General features: G+C 36.7%; 2 protein-coding genes across 2 annotated transcripts; both read left to right on the plus strand.

The window, feature by feature from the left end:
* The first annotated feature begins 2,450 nt into the window (after positions 1–2,450).
* Positions 2,451–3,409, plus strand: LOC121266447 (non-specific lipid-transfer protein 3-like). Its single transcript, XM_041170262.1, has 2 exons — positions 2,451–2,960; positions 3,120–3,409. The coding sequence occupies exons 1-2, from the start codon at positions 2,596–2,598 to the stop codon at positions 3,127–3,129; spliced, it is 375 nt and encodes a 124-aa protein (XP_041026196.1). The 5' UTR covers positions 2,451–2,595; the 3' UTR covers positions 3,130–3,409.
* Positions 3,410–24,995: 21,586 nt separating this feature from the next.
* LOC121266111 (RING-H2 finger protein ATL74-like) lies at positions 24,996–26,565 on the plus strand. Its single transcript, XM_041169840.1, has 2 exons — positions 24,996–25,280; positions 25,381–26,565. Exon 2 carries the CDS (start codon positions 25,709–25,711, stop codon positions 26,276–26,278), a length of 570 nt encoding a protein of 189 aa, XP_041025774.1. The 5' UTR covers positions 24,996–25,280; positions 25,381–25,708; the 3' UTR covers positions 26,279–26,565.
* The last annotated feature ends 1,073 nt before the right edge of the window (positions 26,566–27,638 follow it).

Genomic DNA, 27,638 nt, shown 5'->3' on the forward strand with positions numbered 1-27,638 from the left:
GTATCAAACCATACCTTAAAACTTAATGGTGAAAAACTCCTTCCTTAATTTGTTGATCAGCTTTGTAATTCATGATTGGAACATGCAATCTTCTTTTATAAAAACTTAGCAAATTCTCTTATAAAATGGATAGTGTTAATTATTGAATATGAAATATAAAATATTTGATGATTGTATTCTTCTCTTAATATCCGATCAACCAATGTTTCTTTTGAGCCTCACTAACTTGATGAACGACCTTCTTCTTTAAATGGTCCATCATTGTAATTTACTGCACACAAAAATGACTTTAGTGTTAATACTATCAATGTCCTAATTTCAGCAGAAAAAGAATACAAATGGCCGTGGTGAACTCATACGATTTATTGCCACCCACAAATGTCTAATGCCATGCAGTTACTACCAGCTCGTCACATCCATCAGTGGCCGGACTAGTAATTATTGGGACATGCATGATCATGCTGTGTCACCGTCATATTTGTTACGTGTCGAAAGATGACCTGCCATTGCGGACTCCATCACTATCCATACTTTTTGAAAGGTGGGGAAAAAAAAATTGTTATTAATCCTAAATCTAGAGTAAAAGAGATGCAGATAACATAAAAAAGATTTGATAATATTTATAATTATCAGAGGAAATTTCGTAAACAGCATTAAATGTTTAATAAAAATTAATTTTATATGTATATTTCTCTCTTACTCTAAACCGTCGCTAAAAAACTCGAGAGGATCTCAATGCAGCTGCCTATATGTTTTGGTTGTCAATTAATTAACCATGTCGAGCACATAATGATCCTTGGACTTTGTAATCTGCCCTTTCAATTATTTCCTTATAATTTGGATGTATTTTGGTATGGAAAATAGATGTTTTTGAAGTATGGATCACATAGTCTCCGATCTTATTATAAATCATTATGTCATTAAAATTATATATATAATGATAATGTATCTGTGTCTTTAGACTATGTAATAATTATTATTTTAATGTAATAAAAATAATGCCTACAACACTCACCAAGCATAAAAATTTACACCAACGATATAAAAATATTGTCCTTTCCCTTTTGTTTGAATGGGCCGAGCAAACAACTGCATTGTGGATGGCTTAGAGCATTAGTATTAGTTTCATCAAAAGTCTAGTCAAATGTAAAATTTGATGAATTTCATTAAAATAAGACTGTATTAGATTAGTCAAAGATATAAATGTGAAATTTTGAACTACAGTAAATGAATAGGTTTCTTCAAATTTGAAGGGTTACTATTCACTCATCAAATTTATTTTTTATTCACTTTTAATCTCTAAAAGTCTTTTTTATTTATGTTTAATCTCCAACTGTCTTATAATAATAATAATGTAAGAATCAAATTAAATTATTAATTAACATATGATTAATGTAATTGTAAAATATGAAAAAAAATAAAAATATTTTTATTAAAAATATAATATTATAATAAATAATTTAATTTTTTAAATTTTAAAATAATAATAATATTTTATTTAAATTGAAATTTTTATTTAAAATCATCGTATCTTCTATACTATCCAAATATAACTTAAATCTCAGCCATACTGTAATACTGTTCGTGACATGCCAGGATGGGAAGGGGCCATTTCTGTGTGGCTCCATCCTCGTCCACTTAGGCGGTTTTTAAAGTTGAAGAAATCGAGGAGAAAAACAATTAAAAATAACATCTATTAATTAATTAGGGGGGAGAAGGGAGGGAGGATCAGATCAAATCAAAACCTTCTGCGATTTCATATATATGTATATATATAATAGTTTCAAATACCAGTAATGCTAACTGCACAGGATAAATACACTCAAAGATAGAACGAAAAAAGCCATTTTTTACTGTTTGCATCGGACAAATACACCAAAGAAAAAACGAAAAAAGGTCGATTTTTTCACTGTATTCACGTGCCTCAATCACTTTCCTTCAAATATATATAATATCCCTAAACTGAAAAACAAAACGTTTTAGTATATTGTTGAAAATAGTTTTCTCTTTCTTTTTCTTTGTTTAGTATTCAATCATTGCATTTTTTTTTCTTTCCTCTTTCTCGTTTCTTCTTTGTTTAGTATTCAATCATAGCATCCTGCAGATACCCGAAAAATAATACACTTTTTCAAACAGAGGAACACTACTTTCTGAAAAGCAAGCTTTAATACACATGTCTGTAGTACCTGCACTGACAAAACATTTCCCGAGAAGCTCATCCTTTCTGAAACATGCAGTGTAATGGTGACTACATATTGGTATGGATCTCACATGCGAGCAGTAATTTCTACTTGGGAATTAAACGTGCTTTTTTCAGGTTCTCTACTAGATATTTCTATCGATCGCTTTAATCCACATTTAGTACTAGAGATCAGCATTTATCGCACCCAACCGCATCCACCAAAACACAGTAATTATTCCCAACTACCAAGCCTGAAACGCATTACACTTCGACAAAACACCACCCTGCATATGCATTATATAAACACCAACCTAGTAGCGCTTCTTACAACACTCTGAGTCGGTAGCCAACATCCATCTTAAAGCTAGCTTGGGATTGTAATTCTTTGCTGCGCGCATTAGTCAATATTTTTCATGATGGCTAGCTTTGTTAATATCTTTAAGTTGGGTTGCTTGCTGGCGCTGGTGTGCATGGTGGTAGGTGCACCAAAGGGCGCAGAAGCAGCGATATCATGTGGGCAGGTGGTGAATTACCTGACCCCATGCGTTTCTTATGTAGCAAATGGTGGGAGTGTGCCGGCTACGTGCTGCAATGGGATCAAGTCCCTCTTCGGCCTGGCTCGCACCACAGTTGACCGTCAGGGCGTTTGCAATTGTCTAAAGCAAGCTGTCAACGGAGTTTCATACACTCCTTACAATCTTAATCTCGCAGCTGGACTTCCCAAGAAATGTGGCGTCAATATTCCTTACAAGATCAGCCCCTCTGTAGATTGCAACAGGTGCGACTCTCTCGATCGATCTCTCCCCTCTCTAGATCTCAAATTCATCATGTCCATATGCCTATTACTACTACTGTATTACTATGAGATATATCTTATTTCATGGAATGTTGCTAACATTCTTTCTATTGCCCTTGCTTTATTATAACCTCGATGCAGCGTGAAGTGATCTGCAGATTGATAGAGGCATCGTAGAAATCAAGTTGGGTCAGCGTGAGAATAAATATCGGTGCCTTTTGTTCACCTGGGGATTTACAAGCTGACTTGCTTAATTTTCATGTTTCTATGTACTCGTAATTTCATCGACTAGAAATGGGTCTTGTTTATTTATATATATGTGTGCTAAGTCGTCGGTCTTCTTGAGTTGAGCTGCAACTATGTACGCACTTTGCTTATAGAGGATATTATATAATATTCATGGTATAGGCCAGAGCACGTTTCTGATCCAACCTCTCTGAAAGCAAACAACCAACAAATTAAATGGATCTTACATTTCAAGCTGCGCTTACTGTATTGGACGAACACATGACGAGTGGTGTGTTAACATGTGGAAAATAGTATATATTTATCTTGCGATATCACTCCGATATTACCGTATGATAAACTTTATATTGAGTTTGTTATTTTAAATTAAAATGAGTACTTGATTTAATGGTTGACGAGCAGTACCACATCAACACATGAGTACAATGATAACGATAGAATAATGTGAACATAGCATAAATATTCATATATATATATATAGGCGATTGAAAGATGGATTGACTTCAAATTGTGATTAAATTAATTGTGCTCCTAAAAGCAAACACCTCCTAAAAGAATACAAACTAATCATCATATATGCCTGCTTCTCAAAATTTATCCATGGAAGATCAAATCACACTTACATATATAGTCAGCATTTATGATCTTCTCAGCACAATAACTAAATCTATAAATTTCTCTTTCAGCCTGTAAGAAATAGGTCAGAAGGAGGGAGGAAGAAAAATTATTCCATTAAGTACGTTATTTCAAACCACTACGTACCCATGACGAGACAAAGTACCATTACTCTCTACGTCTAGATCACCTTGGTCCATGCATGGTACTCTCTGAAGTGACGAGTACTATAGAAATATCCCATGTTCTCCAGCCATAACAAAGATCTTATGCGCCCCAAAATAAGAGAAATTGGAGACTGGGAGTAAAAGATATTCAATATATACCAACTCATAATTCAAGCAGAAAATGTGACTACAGTGAATCAAAGAATTGGGAGAAGGAAAACCAACTTGCATGGGGGAAGAAAAGCTCACCACGATTTCTCTGAAAGGCAACAAGTGTGATTAATATTGCAAATGAATCGCATGGTTGTTGGAGTGGCTAGTCTGCAGCACACTTGTCCGGGTCAAAATCCTGTGAAGAAGACATATAGATCGAGATCTATGTCTTCTTCACATAATTGACCTGAACCAGAGATACCAGATAGTACGTTGGCCACATCAAAGAAGCATGGTCACTACCGTAGTGAGATCACATAAATTTTTCCTTGCTCAATGAAGTCTAGAGGATAAAACCTCTCAGCTATTTTTCATATAGATTATCAATTTTAAATAATTTTTCTTGTGTTTTCACTTTGAATTCCATATTAAAAAACTTAAACTTAGTTTGGGATCATGTTAATAGTTTATTATCTCTCTTAAACTTAGTTTTAATTTAAGTTTTGTGGGGTTACATCCTTGAAATTAGATAATATATAGAAATTATACAAAATTCCGGAGCTATAGGAAAAAAATTGGACAAATATTTCTATATTATATTGAAATTGTAAAAGATTTTAGAGAGCATCTAGAAATTATAATTTTTTTAGGGGGCGCTCGGGGAGCAATTTCTATATACATGGTGTATAAAATTTAGGGGCTATTTTGAATTTTCAAAAAAATTTGGCTATGTAGATCCGCCACTGATGACTTGCCAAAGCCACCCGCATTATTATGATTTGATATTTAAATTTTTTGTCTTTCTTCTTGTATATTGTAGGCAGCTGTATAGGATTATTGCTAAAGATATTTTTCTTGTATGTTAACCCATGATTTATGTGATCCACCTGTTGGCACAATTGTATGTAAATCTTGTACGCATTCGGCAGAAATAACAGAGCATTATACTCACAACTTTGTCCCATGTTCTTTACTTTTGACATGGTATCAGAGAGTCACACCAATCCTGTAATTTTTTCCCCTTCCATTATGTCTACCAGCAACTTTGCTTCGGGACAATCCAATCCTACAAATGATATTTCCTCTCTATATTTCTTGCACTCGACAGATCATCCAAGTGCGGTCTTAGTCTCTACTCCTCTCAATGGAGAAAACTATCCTACATGAAAAAGATCCATGAAGATGGCACTAAACGCCAAAAATAAATTTGGCTTTGTTGATGGCACCCTTAGCAAACCTTCCAAGGCAGAAGAAATCAAATGGTGGGAACGTCGTTGCAATGATATGATTCTCTCTTGGCTTCTAACCTCCATTGACAGCTCTATTGTCAACAATATCATCTACTGCAATGATCCTCGAGAGGTATGGCTTGGCCTTGAAGCTCGGTTTTCTCAAAGCAACAATCCCTGTATTTTTAAATTGAAGCGTGATATGTGCACCTTAGCTCAAGAAATTATTTCATTTTTCTGTCTATTATATTACCAATGAAATCATATTGGGATGAACTAAATGCTTTGGCCAAACTTCCTATTTGTTCCTGTGGTGTGCACTGAAGGAGCTCCAACATCTTTAAGACACAGAACAGATTTTTCAGTTCTTAATGGGTCAAAATGATTCTTATGCATCTATACGGAGCCAAATTCTTGCTATGGACCCTCTTCCCATGTTGCCGAGATTTATTCCATCATTCATCAACAAGAAAAGCAACGGATGTTGCTTATTCCATCAGCCAGTACTGCTGAAAAATATTGTTATGATAGTAAATCGGTCCAACTCCAACTCTCGCTCATCTGAATCCAAAGGACATGGTCGTGGATGACCCAAGTGTGATCATTGAGGAACACTTGGCCATTGGAAAGAGACCTGTTACAAACTGGTTGGATATCCACCTAATTGGGATCACTCTCGCAGCAATCGTCACGGCAATGGCAAATCAACTCAATCCACTGCTCACCATGCAACCAGCAGCTACACTAGTTCCTCCAACAACACACTGTCCGCTTCTTGGGAAAAGTTTGAATAGTAAGTTGAAATGAGATGAGTTGAGGTGAAAGTTGAAAATTGAATAAAATATTATTAGAATATGATTTTTTAATATTATTATTGTTTTGAGATTTGAAAAAACTGAATTGTTTGTTATATTTTGTGTGAGAATTTGAGAAAATTGTAATAATTAGATGAGATGAGTTAAGATGAGTTTAGGGACTTTTGTATCCAAACCGAGCCTAAGAGTTCTATCCCTAGCCTCTCGGTTGAGCAGTATCGCCAATTGATGGAACTTATTTCTTTTGAGACGCTACCATTAACCAATTTTGTCAGTAATATTTCTTGTACCTCTATTCATTCTTCCCCATCATTTGAGTGGATCATTGACATCGATGCATTCGACCACACGTCTTCAGCCATTCTTCAACAACTGTTGAATCCTAACCTGTGACTCAAGCATGCCGTATCAAACTCCTGACATGTGAAGTTGTTCCCATCACTCGTATTGGCACTGTCCATTTATCCCACAGACTGACACTACATGATGTCCTTTATGTTCTTGATTTTCAATTTAATCTCCTCTCCATTAGTAAACTAACTCATGCTTTGAATTGTGTCGCTCTCTTTTTCTCTTCCTTTTGTGTTTATCAGAACTTGTCCATGAGGAGGTTGACTGGAATGGGTGAGGTTCATGATGGCCTTTTCTACTGCAAACCCTTTCGTCACTGCCTATACGCAGCTCTTCCTTCCCATCGTGCATGTGATCCTTTTTTATGGCATCACCGTTTAGGCCATCCATCTACATCTTGCTTAAACAATACTCTCAATATCTCTAGTTTCAATTTTTGCTATAATGTATGCATTTGAGCAAAACAACCTCGACTACCTTTTCAAATCAATTCCAATAAAATCTCTACTATTTTTAATAGAATTTATTGTGACATTTGGGGTGGATATCCAACTCCCTCTACCTCTTGTGCCCATTATTTTATAACCGTTGTTGATGATTATTCTCGTAACACTTGGGGTATATCTCATGATCTTTAAATCTGAAACTTTCACATGTCTTCAACATTTTTGGTCTTTAGTTTGAAATCAATTTTAATGTTCCATTAATCATATCCGTACAGACAATGGTCATGAATTTATATCCCACCAGTTGTGGAATGAAAACATCTCCATCTTCTTAATCTTGCTTAATGTTTACATTTCCAAGCCCACCTCATTGTATCCTTTTTAGGGAGAATATTTTCACAATCACATATATTATCAACCGGATTCCCACCCCAAGCTTGACAACAAATCACCACATGACCTCCTTTTCAACTCACCACCCACTTACGACCATCTCTGTGTTTGGTTGTCTTTACTATACCCAAACCTTACATTCCTATCCTGACAAATTTTCTCCTCGTTACAAAGCCTACAAAGTCTATGATCTCACTACTAAAAAAATCTTTGTTTCTCGCGATTTTACATTCATTGAAATAGAATTTGCCTTCCAACATCTTACATCTTCTTCGACATTCAACATTGTTCTTCCCTCCTTCATTCCTAATGAAATTTCCACCTTTTTATCAACCTTAAAAACTTTATTCCCTTCCTCTCCACCCCCAACCCCCGTTGTTGCCACTCCCACAACTTGTTCTCTTTCTCCAACCCCCACATCACAGCCTCATTGTCATGTCACTCAGCCAGCCTATTTAAAATAATTATGTGTGTCCTACACAACCAAGTGCATCTTTGCTGCATCCCCTTCTGACTCCTCCATGGTAGGTACAGCTCATTCTCTCATTAATTTTCTTTCTTAAAATCATCTTTCTTCCAAACATATGTCTTTCCTCTTTGATTTATCTCAACACTATGATCCCATAACTTATTCTCAAGTTGTCTGCCACTCTCATTGGTGTGAAGCCATGACCTCTGAACATCTAGCCCTAGAATTCAATAATACTTGGACTCTTCAACCCTTTCCACTAGACAAAACTTATTGGTTACAAATGGATCTTCAAAAGCTAGCTCATGTCTGATGGTTACATCGAAAGGCATAAGACTCGCTTAGTTGCTAAAGGACATACTCCGATTGAAGGGCTTGACTATCATGATACTTTCGCCCCTAATTGTTATTGTACTTTGTGACCTTGCTGTTATAGCTACTCGCCATTGGTCATTACATCTACCTGATGTTCACAATGCTTTTTTCCTTGAGTATCTTGATGGTCTACATGCAACTTCCTCCTGGGTATCCTAAATTGGTGAAGACGCGTGTTTGTTGGTTGAATAAATCGTTCTATGGACTCAAATAGGCTTCACGGAATTGTTTTTCCAAATTTTCTTCAGTTATTCTCCAAGCTGAATTTCACCAATCCCAGGCTAATCACTCTTTAGTTACACTTTCCATTGGTTCCTCATTACCTATAATTCTTGTTTATGTTGATGACATTGTCCTAGCAAGTAATGATGCCACCTCCATCTGCAAGCTCAAAGATTATCTTGCTTACCATAGACCTTGGCCCCTTAAAATATTTTTTAGCATTGAGATTGCATGATCACCTAATGACATCTTTCTCAACCAACAAAAATATGCCTTGGATATGCTCACTAACAGTGGCTATCTTGGAGCATAGCATACTACATTTCCATGGAATTAACAAAATCTCAAGCTCATTGACACTGATGGCACCCTCTTTATTGATATAAGTTGTTATCGTCTTCTTGTAGGCCGGTTAGTCTATCTTACCATCACGAGGCCCAACATCGTATACTCTGTCAACATCCTAAGTCAATTCATGAATCAGGCACACCAACCACGCTATGATGTTGTGATGTTCGAATCCTTCATTATATTAAGTCCTCTCCAGGTGTTGGTATTTTTTCTACCTGCCAAATGTGATCTTCAAAGTTATATCTATTCTGACTCTAATTGGGCCAGCTGTCCTCTCACCTGTTGCTCTACCACTAATTATTTTGTTACACTGGGCGACGACCCTATCTCATGGCACACTAAAAAGTAAGCCTTATGTCGTCAGTTTGTGAACGGGTGGTTTGTGAACATGAGAGGACACCTTCCATTTCAACGAACCTTGCCTCCATGTTCCTTGATGATTCTTCTTGTCTTCAGATGGTTTGTGAACGTGTTGTGGTCGGCATATGAATGACACGTTATTCACACGATCCCACAAATGACGCCACTGCTTCAGATGTGTTTCATATCCCGGCTATCTTCTCCTACTTTGTAACAAACCTGCAAGGCAATAGCCGATGAGGGCTTAGGGTGTGTGTGTGACACATCTGATGCCAAAGTTAGCGCACAATACAATAGTATAGTATTGAAAGGAGGAGACTCAGAGAGCTTTTTTACAATCCCAAAATTGAAGAAAGAGAAAAAGATGAAGAAGAAAATCCTTTACTTAAGCCTGTAGGTGGATTTATATACCCAATTGTGTATTACAACAGCAAATCAGGAAGACTCCTCTATTACAACAGCTAATCAAGAAAACTCTTGCATCCATTCCAAATCAAGATAAAATTATATTGCAGATCCTTAGTTACCATATGATGTTGTGTATTCCATAAACATCTAGATACTTGTTAGTGTTAATATTCATGCCTTGTATAGCATTATTTTGTATCTTATCAAATCCCACTGATTATGGGATTATCATGTATGAATGTATTTCATAAGTCTATAAATAATACCATACGCCCATTCTCACATTTCAAAGTGAAGAGATTTCATAAAATCCTATGCATTGTCTTCACTTTCTACTTGGTATCAGAGTTACCGTGAGAGTGAGCTATTTTTCTTTCTTTCATAGCCTCTGTTTCCTTAAGTATTGGTAACTTTGTTATCCTTAAACTTAAATTCGATAACTACCCTTAATGGTGAGAGCAAGTAGTTGGCTTGACTGAGAGTCAAGACATGGTTGTATATCTTACTAGTGATCTTTCACCACCCTCTATGCTAATTTCTATTCTTGAAGGTTCTAGTGATGGTAAATAGGAAATCAATCCAACATTTTAATAATGAAGAAAGTTGATAGACTTCTTCGTGGATGAGTTATTGGAACTCTATCCGAAGAAGCACTTGGATTAGTAATTAGCTTGGAAATATCAGCTCAAGTCTGGTCTATTCTCAAGGAGGCTTTGCCCCGGCCTTTTAGGAACGTGAGTTCCAACTCACATAACAGCCAGCTTACATGAGGAAGGATTCATCTACTACACTAAATGACAATCTTAAGAAGTTCAAAGGCGTGTGTGATAGTCTTGCTGCTATTGGCAAGCCTGTTAGTGACAAGACCAAAGTCTTATCCCTACTCAATAGCCTTGGTGTCAAAGGCATCATATGTTAATGCCCGCATATGATGAAATCATTCCTCTACTCTAGAGTTATGAAACCCGTATCACATTACACGTTCAAGATAACAACAATCTTGTGGCATTCTTTGGCCAAAACCAGTCAAAACGATAGTCCTCCTATCACTCAAAAAATGGTTGATCTTAGCAGGGTCATTTTACCTATAAAGGCAAAGGCTTTGATCAATCAAATAGACCACTATAAACCTCACCCTTTTTTGACCAATCCTCATATCAGAATACCTTCAAAGACTAACAAATCTCTCTTTTGTCAAATATGTGACAAATGTGGTCATGATGCACTTCACTGTTAGAATCGATTCAACCACTCATATGAAGCCAACGATCTCCCAAAGGCTCTCGCTGCTATAACCTTGGAGAACACTGTCTCAGATGTGGAATGGACCATTGATACTGGTGCCAGTGCACACATGACCTCTGATGTAGGTATCCTTAATAAATTATGTTCTTATAATAGTGAGGATCAAGTCTTAGTTGGCAATGGAGATACCTTGACAATTACTCATACTGAGGATGCAACCATACAGTTTGCAAATACCACTTTACATTTACATAACGTGCTTCTTGTTCTTGATTTAAAGTGCAATGTCTTATTTGTTGGGCATCTCACATCCTCTCATTCCGTTAACTGTGAATCTGATAATATTGGTTTTAATGTTCTAGACAGGAAGACAAAGCTGATCCTAATGCAAGGGAGCAAAATGGTCAATCTCTACCTTCTCCCAGCACCACTAGAGGCTCTTTTCTCTACTCGTTTTAAAGTTGTCTCCTTTGATATTTGGCATCAAAGACTTAGATAATCTTCAAGCAGAAAATGTATCTCAACTACAAGCTCAGGGACTTATCCAAGTCCTTTCCAAGAATAAAAATCATCCTCTTTATGATAGTTTCCAACTTGGCAAATTAAGCAGACAACCTTTCTCTAATTCTTAAAATAAATTAATTGATGTGTTTGATATAGCTCATTGTGACCTTTGGGGCTCTGCACCTATTGTTTTGACTGAAAAAGACAAATTTTATGCATCCTATGTTGATAATTGTAGTCATTTTATGTGGCCTATTCCCCTTAGAAACAAATTAGATTTTTATTCAGTGTTCATTTGCTTTGAAAAATATGTTGCTCGTCAATTTGGAAAGTAAATCAATGTGTTTCAGTCAGATGATAGAAGTGAATTTGTTAGCAATTAGTTCAAACACCATCTTCAACAAAATGAAATTATTCACCAAATCACGTGTCCTCACACCCCACAACAAAATGGGGTTGTTGAGCATAGGCATCAGATAATTTGTGAGTTAGGACTCACCATGCTATTTCACAGTGGTGTTCCCAAAAAATATTGGGTGGATGATTTTGCTACAACAGTTTTCTTGATCAACAGATTACCCTCTTCTTCTCTCAATAATACTTCTCCATTTTCCACACTAAATAAGCGACAACCTGACTATTCTTTTTTGAGAGTTTTTGTTTCAAATGCTTTCCTTATCTTTGGGATGTGAAGCATAATAAGTTTAACCCAAAGTTTCTCTCATGTGTTTTCCTGGGTTATAGTCCACAGCACAAAGGGTATAGATGCCTTTATCCATCCACTCACAAGGTCTTTATTTCATGTCATGTAGTGTTTGATGAAGCAACCTTTCCTATCAAAGATCCTGCCAATCTCTACATTCCTTCCGACAACTCTGGTGGCATATCAGTCTTCAATGAGTAGTTGACTACACCATCCTCCTCATCTTTTTCTTCTTGTGATGATACTTTACACTCATTACCTCCTCCAATTTTGCAAGTTCCTCTTCCAGAATAAACACTACCCCTGCCCTCCTCCCTGCTAGCAACTCCTTTAGCTGACCCTCTACCTGACCATCCATCAGGTGATCCTCCCACACCAATCCTTCTTGCTCCCTCCATTCTTGATGAAGCAGAACTTGATATACACCTCGAGTCATCCTCTTCCCTCATGGACTCTGATCTTCAACCTCTATTTGTTGCTCTTAAGGATCTTGTATGTCTCATGGTTCCTCTCATCCCATGGTCACTAGAGCACGAGCTGGGCAAACCTAATCCTTGCTATGCCTTCCTGCATCACTCTCTCACTCCTCTTTTCAAACCCAAGACAATTCGTGCTGCTCTCAAACATGAAGGAGGGACCAATGTTATGCTGGAAGAACTCCAGGCTCTGCAACAAAAGAACACTTAGGACTTAGTCCCACGCACATTTGATATGAATGTTGTTGGATCAAAGTGGGTTTTCAAGACCAATTTAAAGATGATGGTATTGTGGGGAGATTGAAGGCTAGACTTGTAGCCAAGGGCTACCACCAACTTGACGGGGTTGATTTTTCAGAGACATTTTTGCCTGTCATTAAGCCTGCCACTATTCGCTTAGTGCTCTCTCTTACCCTTATTCAACACTGGACTATTAAGCAACCACTTGGCTTCACCCATGCCACCTTTTCTAAGTATGTATGCAAATTGAAAAAGGCTCTTTACGGCCTTAAATAGACACCACGAGCGTGGTTTGATCAGTTCAATTCATTTCTTCTCTCTTTTGACTTCACATGTAGTCTTGCATATTCTTCTTTATTCACCTATCATCATCCTCACGATGGTTTGATCCTTCTTCTCTATGTCGATGGCATTATCCTCACTGGCTCTAGTAATGATCTCCTCACTCAATTTGTTACACTGCTGCACTCTGAGTTTTCCATGAAGGACCTAGGAACATTGCATTATTTTTTGACTATTGAAGTCACACCCACCTCTGGAGGACTTGTTCTTTCTCTGTCCAAATATGCCTTTGAAATACTCGACCGTGCCAATATGACAGATTGCAAACCCAGTTGTACCCCTCTTACCACCAAAATCCAGCCCCTCAACTCGAGTAAACTATACCATAACTCCTTTCATTTTCGTAGCCTAGTGAGTGCCCTGTAGTACCTTACTATTACTCGCCCAGACCTTACCTTTTCTCTCAATTCATGCAGTCTCCTACCAAGGATCATTACCAAATACTCAAGTGCATCCTTCGTTATGTTCATGGCACCATTCATCTTAGGACTCAACTTCACTCAACAAGCTCTATGACTCTCTATGCCTTCTCAGATGATGATTGAGCTGGGTGTTCCTCCACTTGTCGCTTCATGACAGGTTATTGTACATTTATTGGGACCAATCTCATTTCTTGGTCTGCCAAGAAACAACCCACAGTCTCTCGATCAAGTACCAAGGCAGAATACCGTGCCATGGCACATACTGTAGCTAAATTAACGTGGTTGTCTTTTCTTCTTCGTGATTTGCATATTAATTTTGCAAGTCCTCTTGCTTTGTTCTGTGATAATTTGAGTGCACTTCATATGACAATTAACCCTGTCTTTCATGCTTGAAGCAAGAACATTGAGCTTGACTACCATTATGTTCGTGAACGTGTTACCTTGGGTCTTCTTGAAACTCACCATGTTTCTTCTTCGTCTCAGATTGCTGATATTTTCACTGAGCATTTTTTTCAAATCTGCACATTAGTATCTACGTGGCAAACTTACCCTTGTACCTCGGCTAAGTTTGAGGGGGCCTATTACAACAGCTAACAAAGAAGACTCCTACATTATAGCAACTAATCAGGAAGACTCCTGCATCCATTCCAAATCAAAATCAAATGATACTGCAAATCCTTAGTTATCATATGATGTTATGTATTCCATAAACATTTAGATACTCATTAGTGTTAATATTCATGCCTTGTATGACATTATTTTGTATCTTAACAAATCCCATTGATTATGGGATTCTCATGTATGAATGTATTTCATAACTCTATAAATAATATCATACGTTGACTCTCACATTTCAAGGTGAAGAGATTTCACAAAATCTTATGCATTGTCTTCACTTTCTACTTTGTGGTGGTCCCCACTTTACAACCATCGAGTTGTTCATGTGCCGTACTGGACACCATGCTCATGGTAGGGCAACTATCTGCTACCTCAGAGACCATGCCACCACATTAAATGTTGGCATGCCCCTCTTTGCATCTATTCCCTACAACAGGTGGGGATGGTGCGCCCACTACCAAAATTCCTAGACAAAGGTGTAGCTCCAGTCATTAGTGTTGCTTGTTGCTATCTTTATACTTTTAATGCTGCATGATCTCCTCCAAGGTGTGTGGGTATCGGTACGTGTGGGCATTCTAACGGTCCTTTTCCCCCAGACAAGTACCCTGCGGACTAGGCATGAGTCCTCTTTATTACGCAGGCATAGTTGGGTCGCACGTCCCTAGGCGAGCCCCGAGCCTTTGAGGATAGGAATTCGCTCGGCCCGAATATCCTTCCCATAACCCATTTTACTTGTAGAATTAATAATCATCTGACTTTGGACAAAATAAAAATTATTCTAACAATTAGTTAATCCAGAGAAACTAGGAATTGAAATTAAGAAAAGATGCAATACAAGGAGAAAATTTTGAAAAATATTGATTAATGATAAAATTTGAAATTATTTAATTAATCCCACAAGCCAAGCTTAAATAGCTTCAAAATACAGAATAAGAATTATCCTAACTGCTAGCTAATCAATAAAAACTAGGGAATGAGATTGAGAAAAGATGAACACGAGAGAAAACTCTGAAAAAGATTGATTAATGATAAAATTCAAAATTATTTAATGAAGCCCACAAGCTGGGCTTAAATAACTTTCAAAAATTTGAAATTCGAATTTTCCCAGAATGGAAAAATCTAAATTATTGTCTAAAAACTAAATGCATAATTAAACAATAATCTTGCTAAAAATTTGGCCAAAATTAAAATCAGAATCACATTCAAAACTTGAAAAGAAATATTTCCTAAAATGATAAAAACGAACATAAATGATGATTTGAGGGGGAAAAAAATAACACATATTGTCTCAATCCAATGAAAATTCAATGTTTCTTACCATATTTATGCAAATCTACTTTCTTAAAGTTGTTTAGCACTATTAATGTAAAATCTAGACCCAGATACTCTATATCAATTTAGATTTGCATCATTGATCACACCATATCAAAGAGAATTCCTCCTCGAATTCAACTTTCTTGGCTCAATTTTTTGGATGTCCAATTAAACTCATCTTTTTTTTTTCTTTTTTAGTTTCATTCCAATGATTATGACAAAAATGAAATGATTTAACCAATTCAAAATAAAATAACATTGAGCATCTTATATTCCAAAATCAAGTTTCTAGCTTCACACATCTGAAATGCAAAACTAATATTTTGCATAGGAGAAATTTGGGGGAGAAAAGAAAACCCTCACCACCATTTTCATTTTCAAAATTTTCTATAATTTCAATAAAAATAGTTACCTCCTTCACTATATTATTTTCATCAGGATAGGTATCGTGGACTGGTGTAGAGTTCCACTCAATGGAAAAACATTCCTCCTTAAAGTCTTCTTCCCCATGGTAGTAAATCTATTCAACTTCAAGCAACAAATCAGCGAAACCTTTAGCCTACAGAGTACTAGAAAATTCAAATAAATCAACTTTGAAGCCTAGGTCTTCATGTTGTTCCTCCCAAGCACATTGCTCCTAAAATATAGCACAATTATGATACAGAGTTTCAAAACTAGAGTCAGAATCATGGTCATCCATATGATCCTCCAGGTTTTACGCATCTAGACAATGGTTAATTCCGCTATTTGCCTTGTAAATTTACAATCATCACGTCTTATAAGTTACAATCACGGTGAGAGGTTTCTTCATTCGAAACCTACCCAGGCCAACCATGACCTCTACCACCATCATGAAAACTGATGATAAATCAGCCCAGGAAAATATTAAAACTCTTATGCCAACTAACACTAGGAAAAATAAAAATTATCCTGACAGCTAGTTAATCAATAGAAACTTGAGATTGAGAAAAGATGCAACATAGAGAGAAAACTCTAAAAATTAGTAATTAACAATAAAATTCAGAATTATTTAATGAACCTTACAAGTCGTGCTTAAATAGCTTTAAAATTTGAAAATATGAGAGGTTTTCCGAAAAGGAAAAATCTATATTATTGCCTAAAAATTAAATAAGTAATTAAAAAAATAATTTTACTAAAAATTTGGCCAAAATCGAAATTAGAATCATTTCCAAAACTTGAAATGAAATCATTCTTAAGATGACAAAATGAACATAAATAGATGATTTGTGGGAAAAAAAATATCAAATATTATCCCAATCCAATGAAGATTTAGTGTTTATTAACATATTTGTGCAAATCTACTTTCTTAAAATAGTTCAGAGCTATCAACTTAGAATCTGGATTCGGATATCCTATATCAGCTTGGGTTTGCATCATCATCCTGCTGATAACTCGAATTTACAAAGATATATAACAATGAAGATATTCTTAGAAGAAGATCATAAAGAATAAAGGAAATCACATATACTGTTACATGAACCTATTTCTATGCTTTACGAGTCATTCAAATGAATTAGTTAACAATAATATTAAGTTATGAGTTATGCGATGTGATCATGGCCAGTAATAGTACACGAACCTATTTCAATGTTTTACAAGAAAAAAAAAATCAATGCACAATATTGAAAAACTGCAATCAAAGTACTACTCTTTAGAGCATCCCCATTGGATTTCCCATAATTTTTCCTATAATTTAACTAAAAAGTAAATTCCCTAAACTTTTTCCCTAAATTTTATTCATCTTTAAAAAACATTCTACATCTCATTCCTCATCTCTATCTCTATTCTATTAAATAATATTTCTCTATTCTTTCTTTATTATTTTTTTCTCACTTCCATTTACAATCTTAACTACTACTTCTTTTGTCTTATTATCTTATTTTCAAATATCACATTCTATTAAATACTTATACGATTTTGACTACCGAATATAGTATTATTTTTCAAACTGAAATCCGTATTATAAAAATAGTAATTTTTTTTAATATGTGCATCTCCTAACGGTAACATTTTGAACTCCTACCTCCAACGGTAATATCTTCAACTCTTGCCTCCAACAGTAATATTTTTAGTCTTTTCTCTAACAGTAACGTTTTTTGTCTTCTCTCAAACGGTAACATTTTTTGTCTTATATGTAACGATAACTTTTTCTTGTATTAATACGCATTCTGCTTGCATTCACATTCTCACAAACTCAAGTCTCATTTTATCTAAAGAACTAAGATTCAATAGTCTCCCTTGATATCTCATTCCCTTCATCAAATGACTCGTACCTTCTTTCGTAAATTGCTCACATACTTATCCTCTGAAGATGAGTTGGATGTTGTTCTTAATAACGAGGCCGATGGACAGTCATCGAGGCATCATGCCAATTGCCAACGCCGTAAGTTTATTCCGCGTGATCATATTCAAGGGCACGAGCGTCTATTTCGCGATTATTTTTTTGAAAACCCAGTATATCCCTCAAATCTATTTCGAAAGAGATTTCGGCTGAGCCGTCCCCTATTTCTTTGTATTCTAAATGAGGTAGAGTCGTACAAGCCGTACTTTGTCCAAAAAAGGGATAGTGCTAGAAGACTCAATTTATCTTCTATGTAAAAGATAACCGCATCACTTATAATACTGGCGTATAGGGTTACTGGAGATTTTATGGATGAATACATACGTATTGGTAAAAGCACCGCAATGGAGAGCCTTAAAAAATTATCTGAGACAATAGTAAGTGCTTTTTTAGATGAATATTTGCGGTCTCCAAATATCAATGATATTGCTCGATTGCTTGTGGTTAGTGAACAACAGAAATTCCTAGGAATGCTAGGAAGCATTGACTGCATGCATTGGAAGTGGAAAAATTGTCCCCGCAGCTTAGAAATGTATGTACTTCAACCACATTCGTAAACCAACTATTATTTTAGAAGCAGTTGCTTCATATGATCTCTGGATATGGCATGCATTTTTTTGTATGCTCAGTCACATAACAACATTATTGTGTTAGAGAGATCTTCTATTTTCAATGAACTTGCCCAATGGCGTGCTCCTCCAGTCAATTACACAATCAATGGCAACCAGTACGAGATGGGATATTACCTTGCGGATGGTATTTATCCCAAGTGACGAACTTTTGTCAAGACAATTCCATCACCACAAGGGAATAAGAAAAAAAAATTTGTAAAAGCACAAGAATCAGCAAGAAAAGATGTTGAGCGGGCATTTGGGGTACTTCAACAACAATTTGAAATCATTCGTGGACCTTCCCGAATTTTCAAAGTCAATGAACTAACAAATATAATGAAGGCATGTGTTATTCTACATAATATGATCATTGAAGACGAGCGTGATGATAGTGAGGGCACGAACATTGAGTATGATCAACTTGATGATGAAGTCCCCGAACTGTCGCGCAATCATACAACTGAGCTTACGGACTTTATTCAACGTCATCATAATATTAGAGACAACTCGGCACATCATCAGCTCCAAGCATATCTAATTGAACATCAGTGGCTATTATATTCCCAATAGTAGACATGTCGCATAATTGATTGGTATTTCGTTCATGTTATAATGACTATATTTGAGTTAATCAAATTTCAATTTGTATTTCCTTTATGTTAGTATAAAATATGTTTTTTTAATTAAATTTTCATTCGTATTTCATTCATGTTAGTAGTGATTATTTTGAGGTAATCTGTAATAGTTTCTGAAATTGTAATAGGCAATTTCATTGTTTCAAAATATCAATTTACACAATCTAAATTAAAAATTAAACTATCTTAGTATCAATAATATTGTCATCCATCATTATCTGAAACATAAAATAAATAAAGAAATAAACTTTTTTACATAAAAAAATCAATTCAAATGTTCTGCATCATTGCGTCTCGCCATGATGTCCCTCTGCTGTTGCTCGAAATATAACAATTGCAGTCCTGGCATGGCACTCATGTCCATCATCATAATGCGTTGTTCCGCTTTCTTCTTGGTGAGCTCTACTTTCTCCGCCTCCAACCTCAGTCTTTCATCCTATTGACGGATTTTATTTAACTCTTTTTCATTCTCATTTTCCATCTTCTCGACGTCCAACCTCAGTCTTTCATCCTCGAGACGGATGTAATTTAGCTCTTTTTCCTTGTCATACTCCATATTTTCGACCTTGAGACGAAAATACTCTTTCTCCTGAGCATGTGACTCCTCCAAAAGAGTATATTTCAGCTTGTTGAGCCCAACAATCTCCTGTGTTGACGTGGCTTGGGCCTTTCGTTTTCCTTTCGCAGCTTTCCTTCCCATTGGTCGGTCCAATTCGATCACGTGGTTATCTACCACATTATCCGCCTCTAGATCAAAAACTGAATCCACCATAGCGCCCGAACATTGAGTCGGGGTAGGGGATGGGGACATCGTCTTCCTTCACTTTAGATCCTCCTTTGTGGAACATCAAATCCATTTAGGTTGGTCCTTCAACAGGTGCCAACTATGCTCGAACTGGAATGAACATTTCTCTAGCGATTGGTACATAACCTTCGCCTTGTCATACTAACATGTAAACAAAATAACGACATGTTAATACAAAGTGAAAAAAAACTAATTATTCATAACTCAAGATTGAGTATGGATATTTACCCTATCTTGCTTGGTCATGCCACTTTGATTCAACCCTTCAACCTAGGCTAGTTTGACACAAAATTTGTTTATCGCCTTTTAAATAATTGACCATCGATGTATTAAAGACTTTATTGTCCAATCATTTGTGGTTTCTTTAAATTGCTCTAAGGATTCAAAAAAAAAAAAATCAAAGTTGGGAGTGTTTTTGGTCTATTTCCTGGACGGCATCAAGGCTACAATTAAATCATGCGGAGACAAGTAACTTGTCTTCTTCAGGGGTGAAGTTCACATCCCTGACTGATTTCGTAACTCCGATAGGATCATTATGGGGTAAGGGTGGAGAGTCATCAACAGTCATAACAGAGTTTCCACTTTGCCCACTGCAAGTGGAATCTAGTTGAGGATCTTGACTTATGAGGTTGGTAAAGTACATATGGCCAGGGTCTAGCGAATCCATATCTAAAAGTGCATTGAAATGTTAGACACGTAACTATGAAGTTTGGGGTTTTTCCATCTTTGGCTCAAGAACCGAATGGTGACATCTACGAAATTGGCGATTGCCACAATGTCATACATATTCACACTCCACAACAACCAAACAGCATGGTAATCACAATAATATTAAATAAGAGTATTCTCATTGGATTCCCTATAAAATTCTCAGAATAAAGAAATAAATTGGGTTCAGAATGGTGGAAATATTGACAGCATGCGTAAGCAATGAGCCATTCATATCGAATAACTGCAAAACCATCACCCCAACGTCCATTATCTTTTCTAGAAAGTACCAGAAACTACAATATGGCAATCTGGGTGAGGATTACCCCGCCATATCCGATGGGGCCCAAGGTTCACACTTGTGAATTAACCCGCACTATAACACCATCATCACAGCCTAATAACAGCCCCCTTCCCAAAGAGATACGAATACACTGCAAAGAAACCCAACAACACAGCATAGAACAAATTACCCATGGAAAGAGCAATGATACATAATTGGTTTAAGGAACATAAAATTACATTTTTTAAGAAATCATGAAATTTACAAAATTGGTTTAAGCAACTCATGAAATTTGCCCATCATTTCCTTTTTTCAATTTATAGTAAAATGTATGCACTGAACCTATTTGCAAAAGAAAGCGACTCCAAAACAATCTCAACACTGAAATAGTCCAATCTTCTAGTTCTAATATATACTTCAACAGCTCTCATCCCCCTTACAGATATCCCATTTCCTGAAAAATCAATCTTATCCATTTTCGACTCCAAGAACTTATTAAACAGCATAACATTAAGACTATCCACATTACCAATACAAAATGAAACATAACTATCCACATCCAAACTCAAACATTCATTCCCTATCAAGACTTCAGAAGACAATGAGTGTAATAAGAATGTAAATAACTATCCACATCCAAGTTTCTCAAGAAAACAATGTAAATATACTTTTTTTTTTCTCAATTCTCCCTTAAAGACTTCTGAAGCACATAGTGTAATAAGAAAGTTCTACTCATAAAAAGATCACGAGCACTAAAATCCATGAAAGAAAATGAGAGACAAATCAAACTAGATTTTCCCAGCAACCAAACAACGGAGAGAAAAATGAGACCAAAATTAGAAATATCAGCTTCGACTGTAACACACAAAACAAATTCACAACCACATAAGTCCGAAAGTCACATCTCATAGAAAGTTAAAGAAAAAACATCTATACAGAGTAATTTTAAAAAAAAAAATCAACCAAAATCAAAATTTTCTCGGCAGCCAAACACTCAGCACAGCTAACCAAAATACAGACAAATCAATGGCAACACAAGAAAAAAATGAGAACCGATTTTCATCAATACAAAGCCCAAAATGAGAATGACTAAAGGAGAGTGACAAAAAATTCATCAAATTTTAAATCTGAAAGCAAAGAAATATTCTCGAAAGCCAAACAACGAAGAGATTGCCGATGCAGAGTACCAAATTGCTTTATCTCCATCGCATACTGACCTTAATCATGGCTTCGGGAGGAAGGAAAATGAGAAGAGAGAAACAGAGAAGGAGAGAGGTATGAAGTGAGAAATGTTTTTCAAAAATCAGAGAGAGGGGCTGCTTTGATTTGGTGTTGCGAAATCAAAGTCACAAAATTTTCCAGAAATTGAAATCAAAACTTACAAAATCTGCCGATGGAGAGGGGCTGCGATCGTTGGTGTTTCGCGAAAGGGGTCAACGCCAAGAGAGAAGAAGATGTAGGACGGAATAGAAGATGAATGCGATGGGGATCTACAGTCGTTCCCCATATATGGGGAACGACTGTAGAACCTGTAAATTTAAACCATAAAATTGGGAGGTGTTTTTCACCAAAACTCTAAATTTATCTCCAAATTATAGGAATATATCTCTTATGAAGAATCTAATGGGGATGCTCTTAGTCACCAACGAAGACAAGGTATTGGTGCAATGGTGACACAAGAGAGTCCCTCTTCGAAATGGACATTCCGTTCTTGGAAGTTTAACAACCTCCAATAAAAAAGCACCACATCAGCATTTCATAAGATAAGTTAATGAGACTCATCACATGCGTTAAAATCCAGATGTGAAAGAAAGAAAAAAAATCTTGAACAGTCGTGAGCCCATAGCGAAACTCTCCAAACTGCCGCATGACATCAGGTTCTATCGTCGCCACTACCGGACAACAGTGTTGCCACACCAACTTCCGTCACCGCACGACACCACACCATTCATACAGCCACCAAGTTCTGTTGGATTCGAAACAACCATCACCATTATCTTTTCCATTTCCATTTTCTTTAGCTTTGATTTCAGTCGGTTTATTTGTATTGCTCTTTCTCAAGATTTTCGTAACTCAATTTCATGATTTTGTTTTCATCGTCATTTTTGCTTGCTCAAGAGAAACTGAGACAAACCCAAATCACCTAGACAATTGTTTTGAATAAACCCATATCATCCGGAGGAGGGCATGTCGTTTCTGCCAATATAATATTATTGTTCACTCTCTTCACAAATCAAAACACAAAACCCCTGCCACCCAATAATAAAGCCCAAGCAATCGCCCACAACAAATCGAAGTCGATCTCGATGAATCTTATTTCTTCTGACTTAATTTCTCATAAAGTGAGAGAGAGAGAGAGAGAGAGGAAAAATCGAGGTTAAAGAGAGGGAGAGTCATGGGTGTGGGCAACGGCGATGGCTGGTTCTTGCTTGCTGAAAAAAATGAACCGATCTATTGTTTTCATTTTTGTTTAATCTGATCTTTTTATTTCTATTGGAGGGTCTGCATGATTCTATATTTTGAGAGGGGGCGCTTGGTCTGGTTCTGGGTTTCAAGAGAGAGGAAGGGTCACTAGAGGGTAGATTTTTGTTCTGGTGAGTTATAGCCTTTAGTGCGGTTACAATGGAACTGAAATGGGAGGCCTACGTGTCATTTATATATTGAAGGGCTGTTATTTTGGAGGAGAACAGACCGACCGGTCATAAGTTCATCTCATGACATAAATTTAGATAAAGGGAGATCATTGGCCAACAACCTTGTGAGTTGGATGGTGAAATGTGTACAACAAGCACTTTTTCTATTCGACGAGTACAACAAGCAATAAACATAATTAAAGTTCATCTCGGATCTCTAATATTCCACGGCAGCATGTTCTTCTAAGAAGGGATCACAATAAACATGCCTAATGTATCAATGCTGCAGACGAGGATTTGTATTTGTCTATCATTTGAAACTGATGGCGTACCTTTAACAGCTGAAAATGCAAAATAGCAAGAATCTGTTGGGAATCCTGCGGTTTTATGCAAGGAGAAATCCTGCAGAGGCTTTGAGCGTATCTAGCTTTCTGCATGCAATTTCTACTGGGAATCAGAAACAGTACTGTTCGTGACAGAAAACTTGCCTTAAAATTATATTGATATGTAAAGGAATCGGCAGAAGTATTTCTTTGAAGGTTGTATTCAGTTTTTGTTGAGATTTGAAAGATCAAGATGCAACAGTTTAGTGACTTGGTTGTCAAGTGTCAACAGGAGTTTCTTTGTTTTGTCTGAGACAGGAAAAGAAAGAAAGAAAAGAATCTCCACACGTCTATGATTTTTATTGGAGCACGCAATCCCATTAGATGGTCCTCTGCTAGAGACATTAACTGATTGTTACTAGCTAAAGCCTAAAATACCTTGTCCCTCGGGCTAACTACACCCATGATCAGCTAGCGTACGTGTCCCCGCTTGTCACGGAGTGCTTGAAACCAGATTCCATCTTAGGTCTTCTAATAAAATCTAAAGATAATTTTTTAGTGCTTAATTGAGTCTTATTTTTTCTTCTTTTCTTTGAAATCATACCTATAATCTTGACAATTCACTGTAGCCAACTCAAGATAAGTTTATTGTTTTAATAATCTTAACCTTAACACACGCACGTACACATCAATAAATTCATCGTATCGACCATCCACTAATGTAATGGGTAGGGAAGAAAAGGCTGTTTCCTTGTTTGAATCCAACTAAGGTGGTCTTTGGGTCATTCAAGTGGTCTTTATAGAATGATTACCTACAGTAAGGATAACATTAATATCTCACTTTGAGGGTAACCAGTTAAACGGGAAACGCTTTCAAAAAAAAAAAAAAAAAAAAGTTAAAAGGGGAAAAAGGTTAGGGAGATATTTTGTGGGCGATAACGATGATATTCTCTCTTTTTCTTAACTACGACATATATCTGTCTAATCTGATATCAAAACTAAATTAATTATTATTATCAAATCAGATAAAGGCAGCAAAACTTCCACTGTGCTGCAATTTGCATGTGGCATACATGTCAAAGAACTATATGGTTGTGGCATTGGGATAAAGTTTTAACCTAGATTCTATACTAAATATTAGCTTAAATAAAATTAAATAAAAGTTATTTTATTTTTTTATCTTGGAACTGTAATAGGTAGGCAAAGCTACTCCAACAATATCTTACTTTCTTTGTTGTCTATCTTAGCTTTTCCTATGCATCCAGCAGTGTATCTCCTGTCCCCCTCCCCCTCCCCCTCCCCCTCGACCCACTACCCACTTCAAAGACTAGAAGCACTTGGTGTATAAATTAGTCTTCCATTCGCATCCTGCGCCACAAAGGGTGAGCACCCTCCAAATGCGTGGATAACTATCAGAAGAAAGGATTGAGGATTCTGATCGATTTGGGTCGCCGGCAGCGATGGAAAGTAAGGTTCAGGTAAGATGGAAAGTAATTGGTATTCCACTCTCAATCATCTTTTGCAATATCTAGATTACACAGGACCAGTTCTGATTAAGAAGCTGGAATAATCGTGCAGTGAAACGGTCCCAAATTCGGATAACAGTCATCCACACAGACAATTTAACCGAGTCTCTTGCCTTATCCTAGAGAGAAAGGAGATGCCTCTTCTATGTCCCTTTCTAGCTGGAATCTTGACAACATTACTGTAACCCGGAAAGAACCACCACCCTTTTTCTGTTCTAGCCAAAAAAGAAATTCTTATGTGTACACAAGAAAGGAAAAATAGAACCGCCTTGCTTGCCTCTCTTTTAGACTTTTAAGCTTCGTGAACCCTTCTGCAAGACCCTTCAAAAAAATTAAAAAAAAAAAATCCCATCTTTTTCTTTTTTTCTGCAATAGCGGATATGCATCGCCGCCTGGTCGAGACAGAGCTGAGTTTGCCACCGGAAAATGGGAACAAGACGCGTGACTCGTACCTCAGCGAGACCAACTTTGACACCAACATGGTGATCATATTGGCAGCCTTGTTATGCGCACTGATATGCGCGCTTGGGCTGAACTCAATCGTGCGCTGCGCCTTCCGCTGCAGTCGAAGGTTTGCGTTGGAGACCCCGGACCAAACGGCTGCACGGCTAGCTGCCACGGGCCTCAAGAAGCGAGATTTGCGTCAGATTCCGGTGGCGATTTATGGGTCCGGTGTGAATATCAAGGCCACGGAGTGCGCAATCTGCCTCGGGGAATTCGAGGACGGTGAGAATGTTCGGGTGCTGCCAAAATGCAATCACGGATTCCATGTGAGCTGCATAGACACGTGGCTTTTGTCGCATTCATCGTGCCCAAATTGTCGGCATTCACTGCGGGAGCACCCAGCAACAGGTTCAGGTACTAATCCACCAGTTTCACCGGCAGAGCCATCAGGAAATGGGGCCGGTCGGCAAGGTAGCGTTGTCATAGTGGTTAACGAGGCAAGTTAGGTGTATTAATGGTGGCAATCATGTCGAAATTGTGCGACACCATGGTGCATATGCTGATGAAGTTTTTTTAGGTGGAGATATTGCAAATGCTACGAGGTTCTTCTTTCGCATTATTTTGTAGTTATTTCACCTACTCTTTTAAGATATCCAGTAGTAGCAGCAGTAGTAGTAGTAGTATCAGCAGCCAGCATTTTGAGTTATGGAATTTGAATCTGTTTTGAATGTGAAAGTACTGCCCATTTTGTATTATAATGGAAGTGGTGAATTAGACAAATTTTTGGTGAAAATCAGACCCAAAAAGTTTACAAAATCTTTTCACCAACCCTCCACCTCCGGTGGGTCTGAAAATGCACGGTACTGATCATAAAGGGGTCGACGTGGGTGGGGCCTTTATGATATGCTGAGCAGGGTTGAAGAGAAAGTGGATGTAAGTGTTTAATTACGGTACTCTGGCTGTAGATTCTTCTTTTTTATATGAGTAATGATAGTGAGAAGTCATTGTAGCAGTATATATTTTGTATTTATTATATAGTTATTTTTAATTAATTATTTTTAATACTCATTTAGAGCGATGTGTGATTTAAATAATGTCACATTATATGTACAAAATCGACGTTTATCTATATTTATTCTTCTTATATATATATATCCTTTGTGTGTGATTTTTTCATTTCTTTTTTAATCTAAGTCAAGCCCAATAAGCTTAAGATTAAACTTAAAATTCATTCCAAAAAATAATGTTAGCTAATTCGGATCGCTGCCTTTGCATTCAACTTCTTCAAGGGAAGAGAATGTTTGAGGGGTATAATGTCTTTTTTCATTCCAAAAGGATATAAAAAACAAGGGAGGTTGGACCACGTACCCACCATCCAGATATTTCGTCAACTGGAGGGATTGCTATGAATTTAGCTAACAACTTGGTAACTCATGGGAGGCTAAAAAGCGTCATTTTCTGCACCACTTGCACTAGCATTGATATTGGCTTTCCGACCTTCCAATTTCACTATTATAATTACGAAACGCGGAAGACATCTTTCTTTAAGATTTTAAGACGATCAAAAATTAATAATTACACTTGACAGTAAGTACTATTAAACAATAATATCCTAAAATATTTCCTTCAAATAGAAATTCATTTGAAGAACGTTTTTAAAAATTAAAATCACTCCAGATGTAAGTCACTACTAAAAATTCACTATAAAAATTAAATTTATTTCAATCAATTTAGAAATACTTACAAGACCTTTGAACTAACTAAATCTAGCTTGTAACATCATGAGTATCTCACTTGATTTCTGCACCCTGACAACTCCGAACCACCAGCCTTTTTACAACTTCACCATGAGCTCCAACTCGATCC

The sequence above is a fragment of the Juglans microcarpa x Juglans regia genome, chromosome 5D, assembly GCF_004785595.1.
Source record: "Juglans microcarpa x Juglans regia isolate MS1-56 chromosome 5D, Jm3101_v1.0, whole genome shotgun sequence".
Taxonomy (NCBI): domain Eukaryota; kingdom Viridiplantae; phylum Streptophyta; class Magnoliopsida; order Fagales; family Juglandaceae; genus Juglans; species Juglans microcarpa x Juglans regia.

Bases quoted from the DNA above. Each gene is read 5' to 3' on its own strand.
- LOC121266447 (XM_041170262.1), top strand. From the start codon at position 2,596: ATGATGGCTAGCTTTGTTAATATCTTTAAGTTGGGTTGCTTGCTGGCG.
- LOC121266111 (XM_041169840.1), top strand. From the start codon at position 25,709: ATGCATCGCCGCCTGGTCGAGACAGAGCTGAGTTTGCCACCGGAAAAT.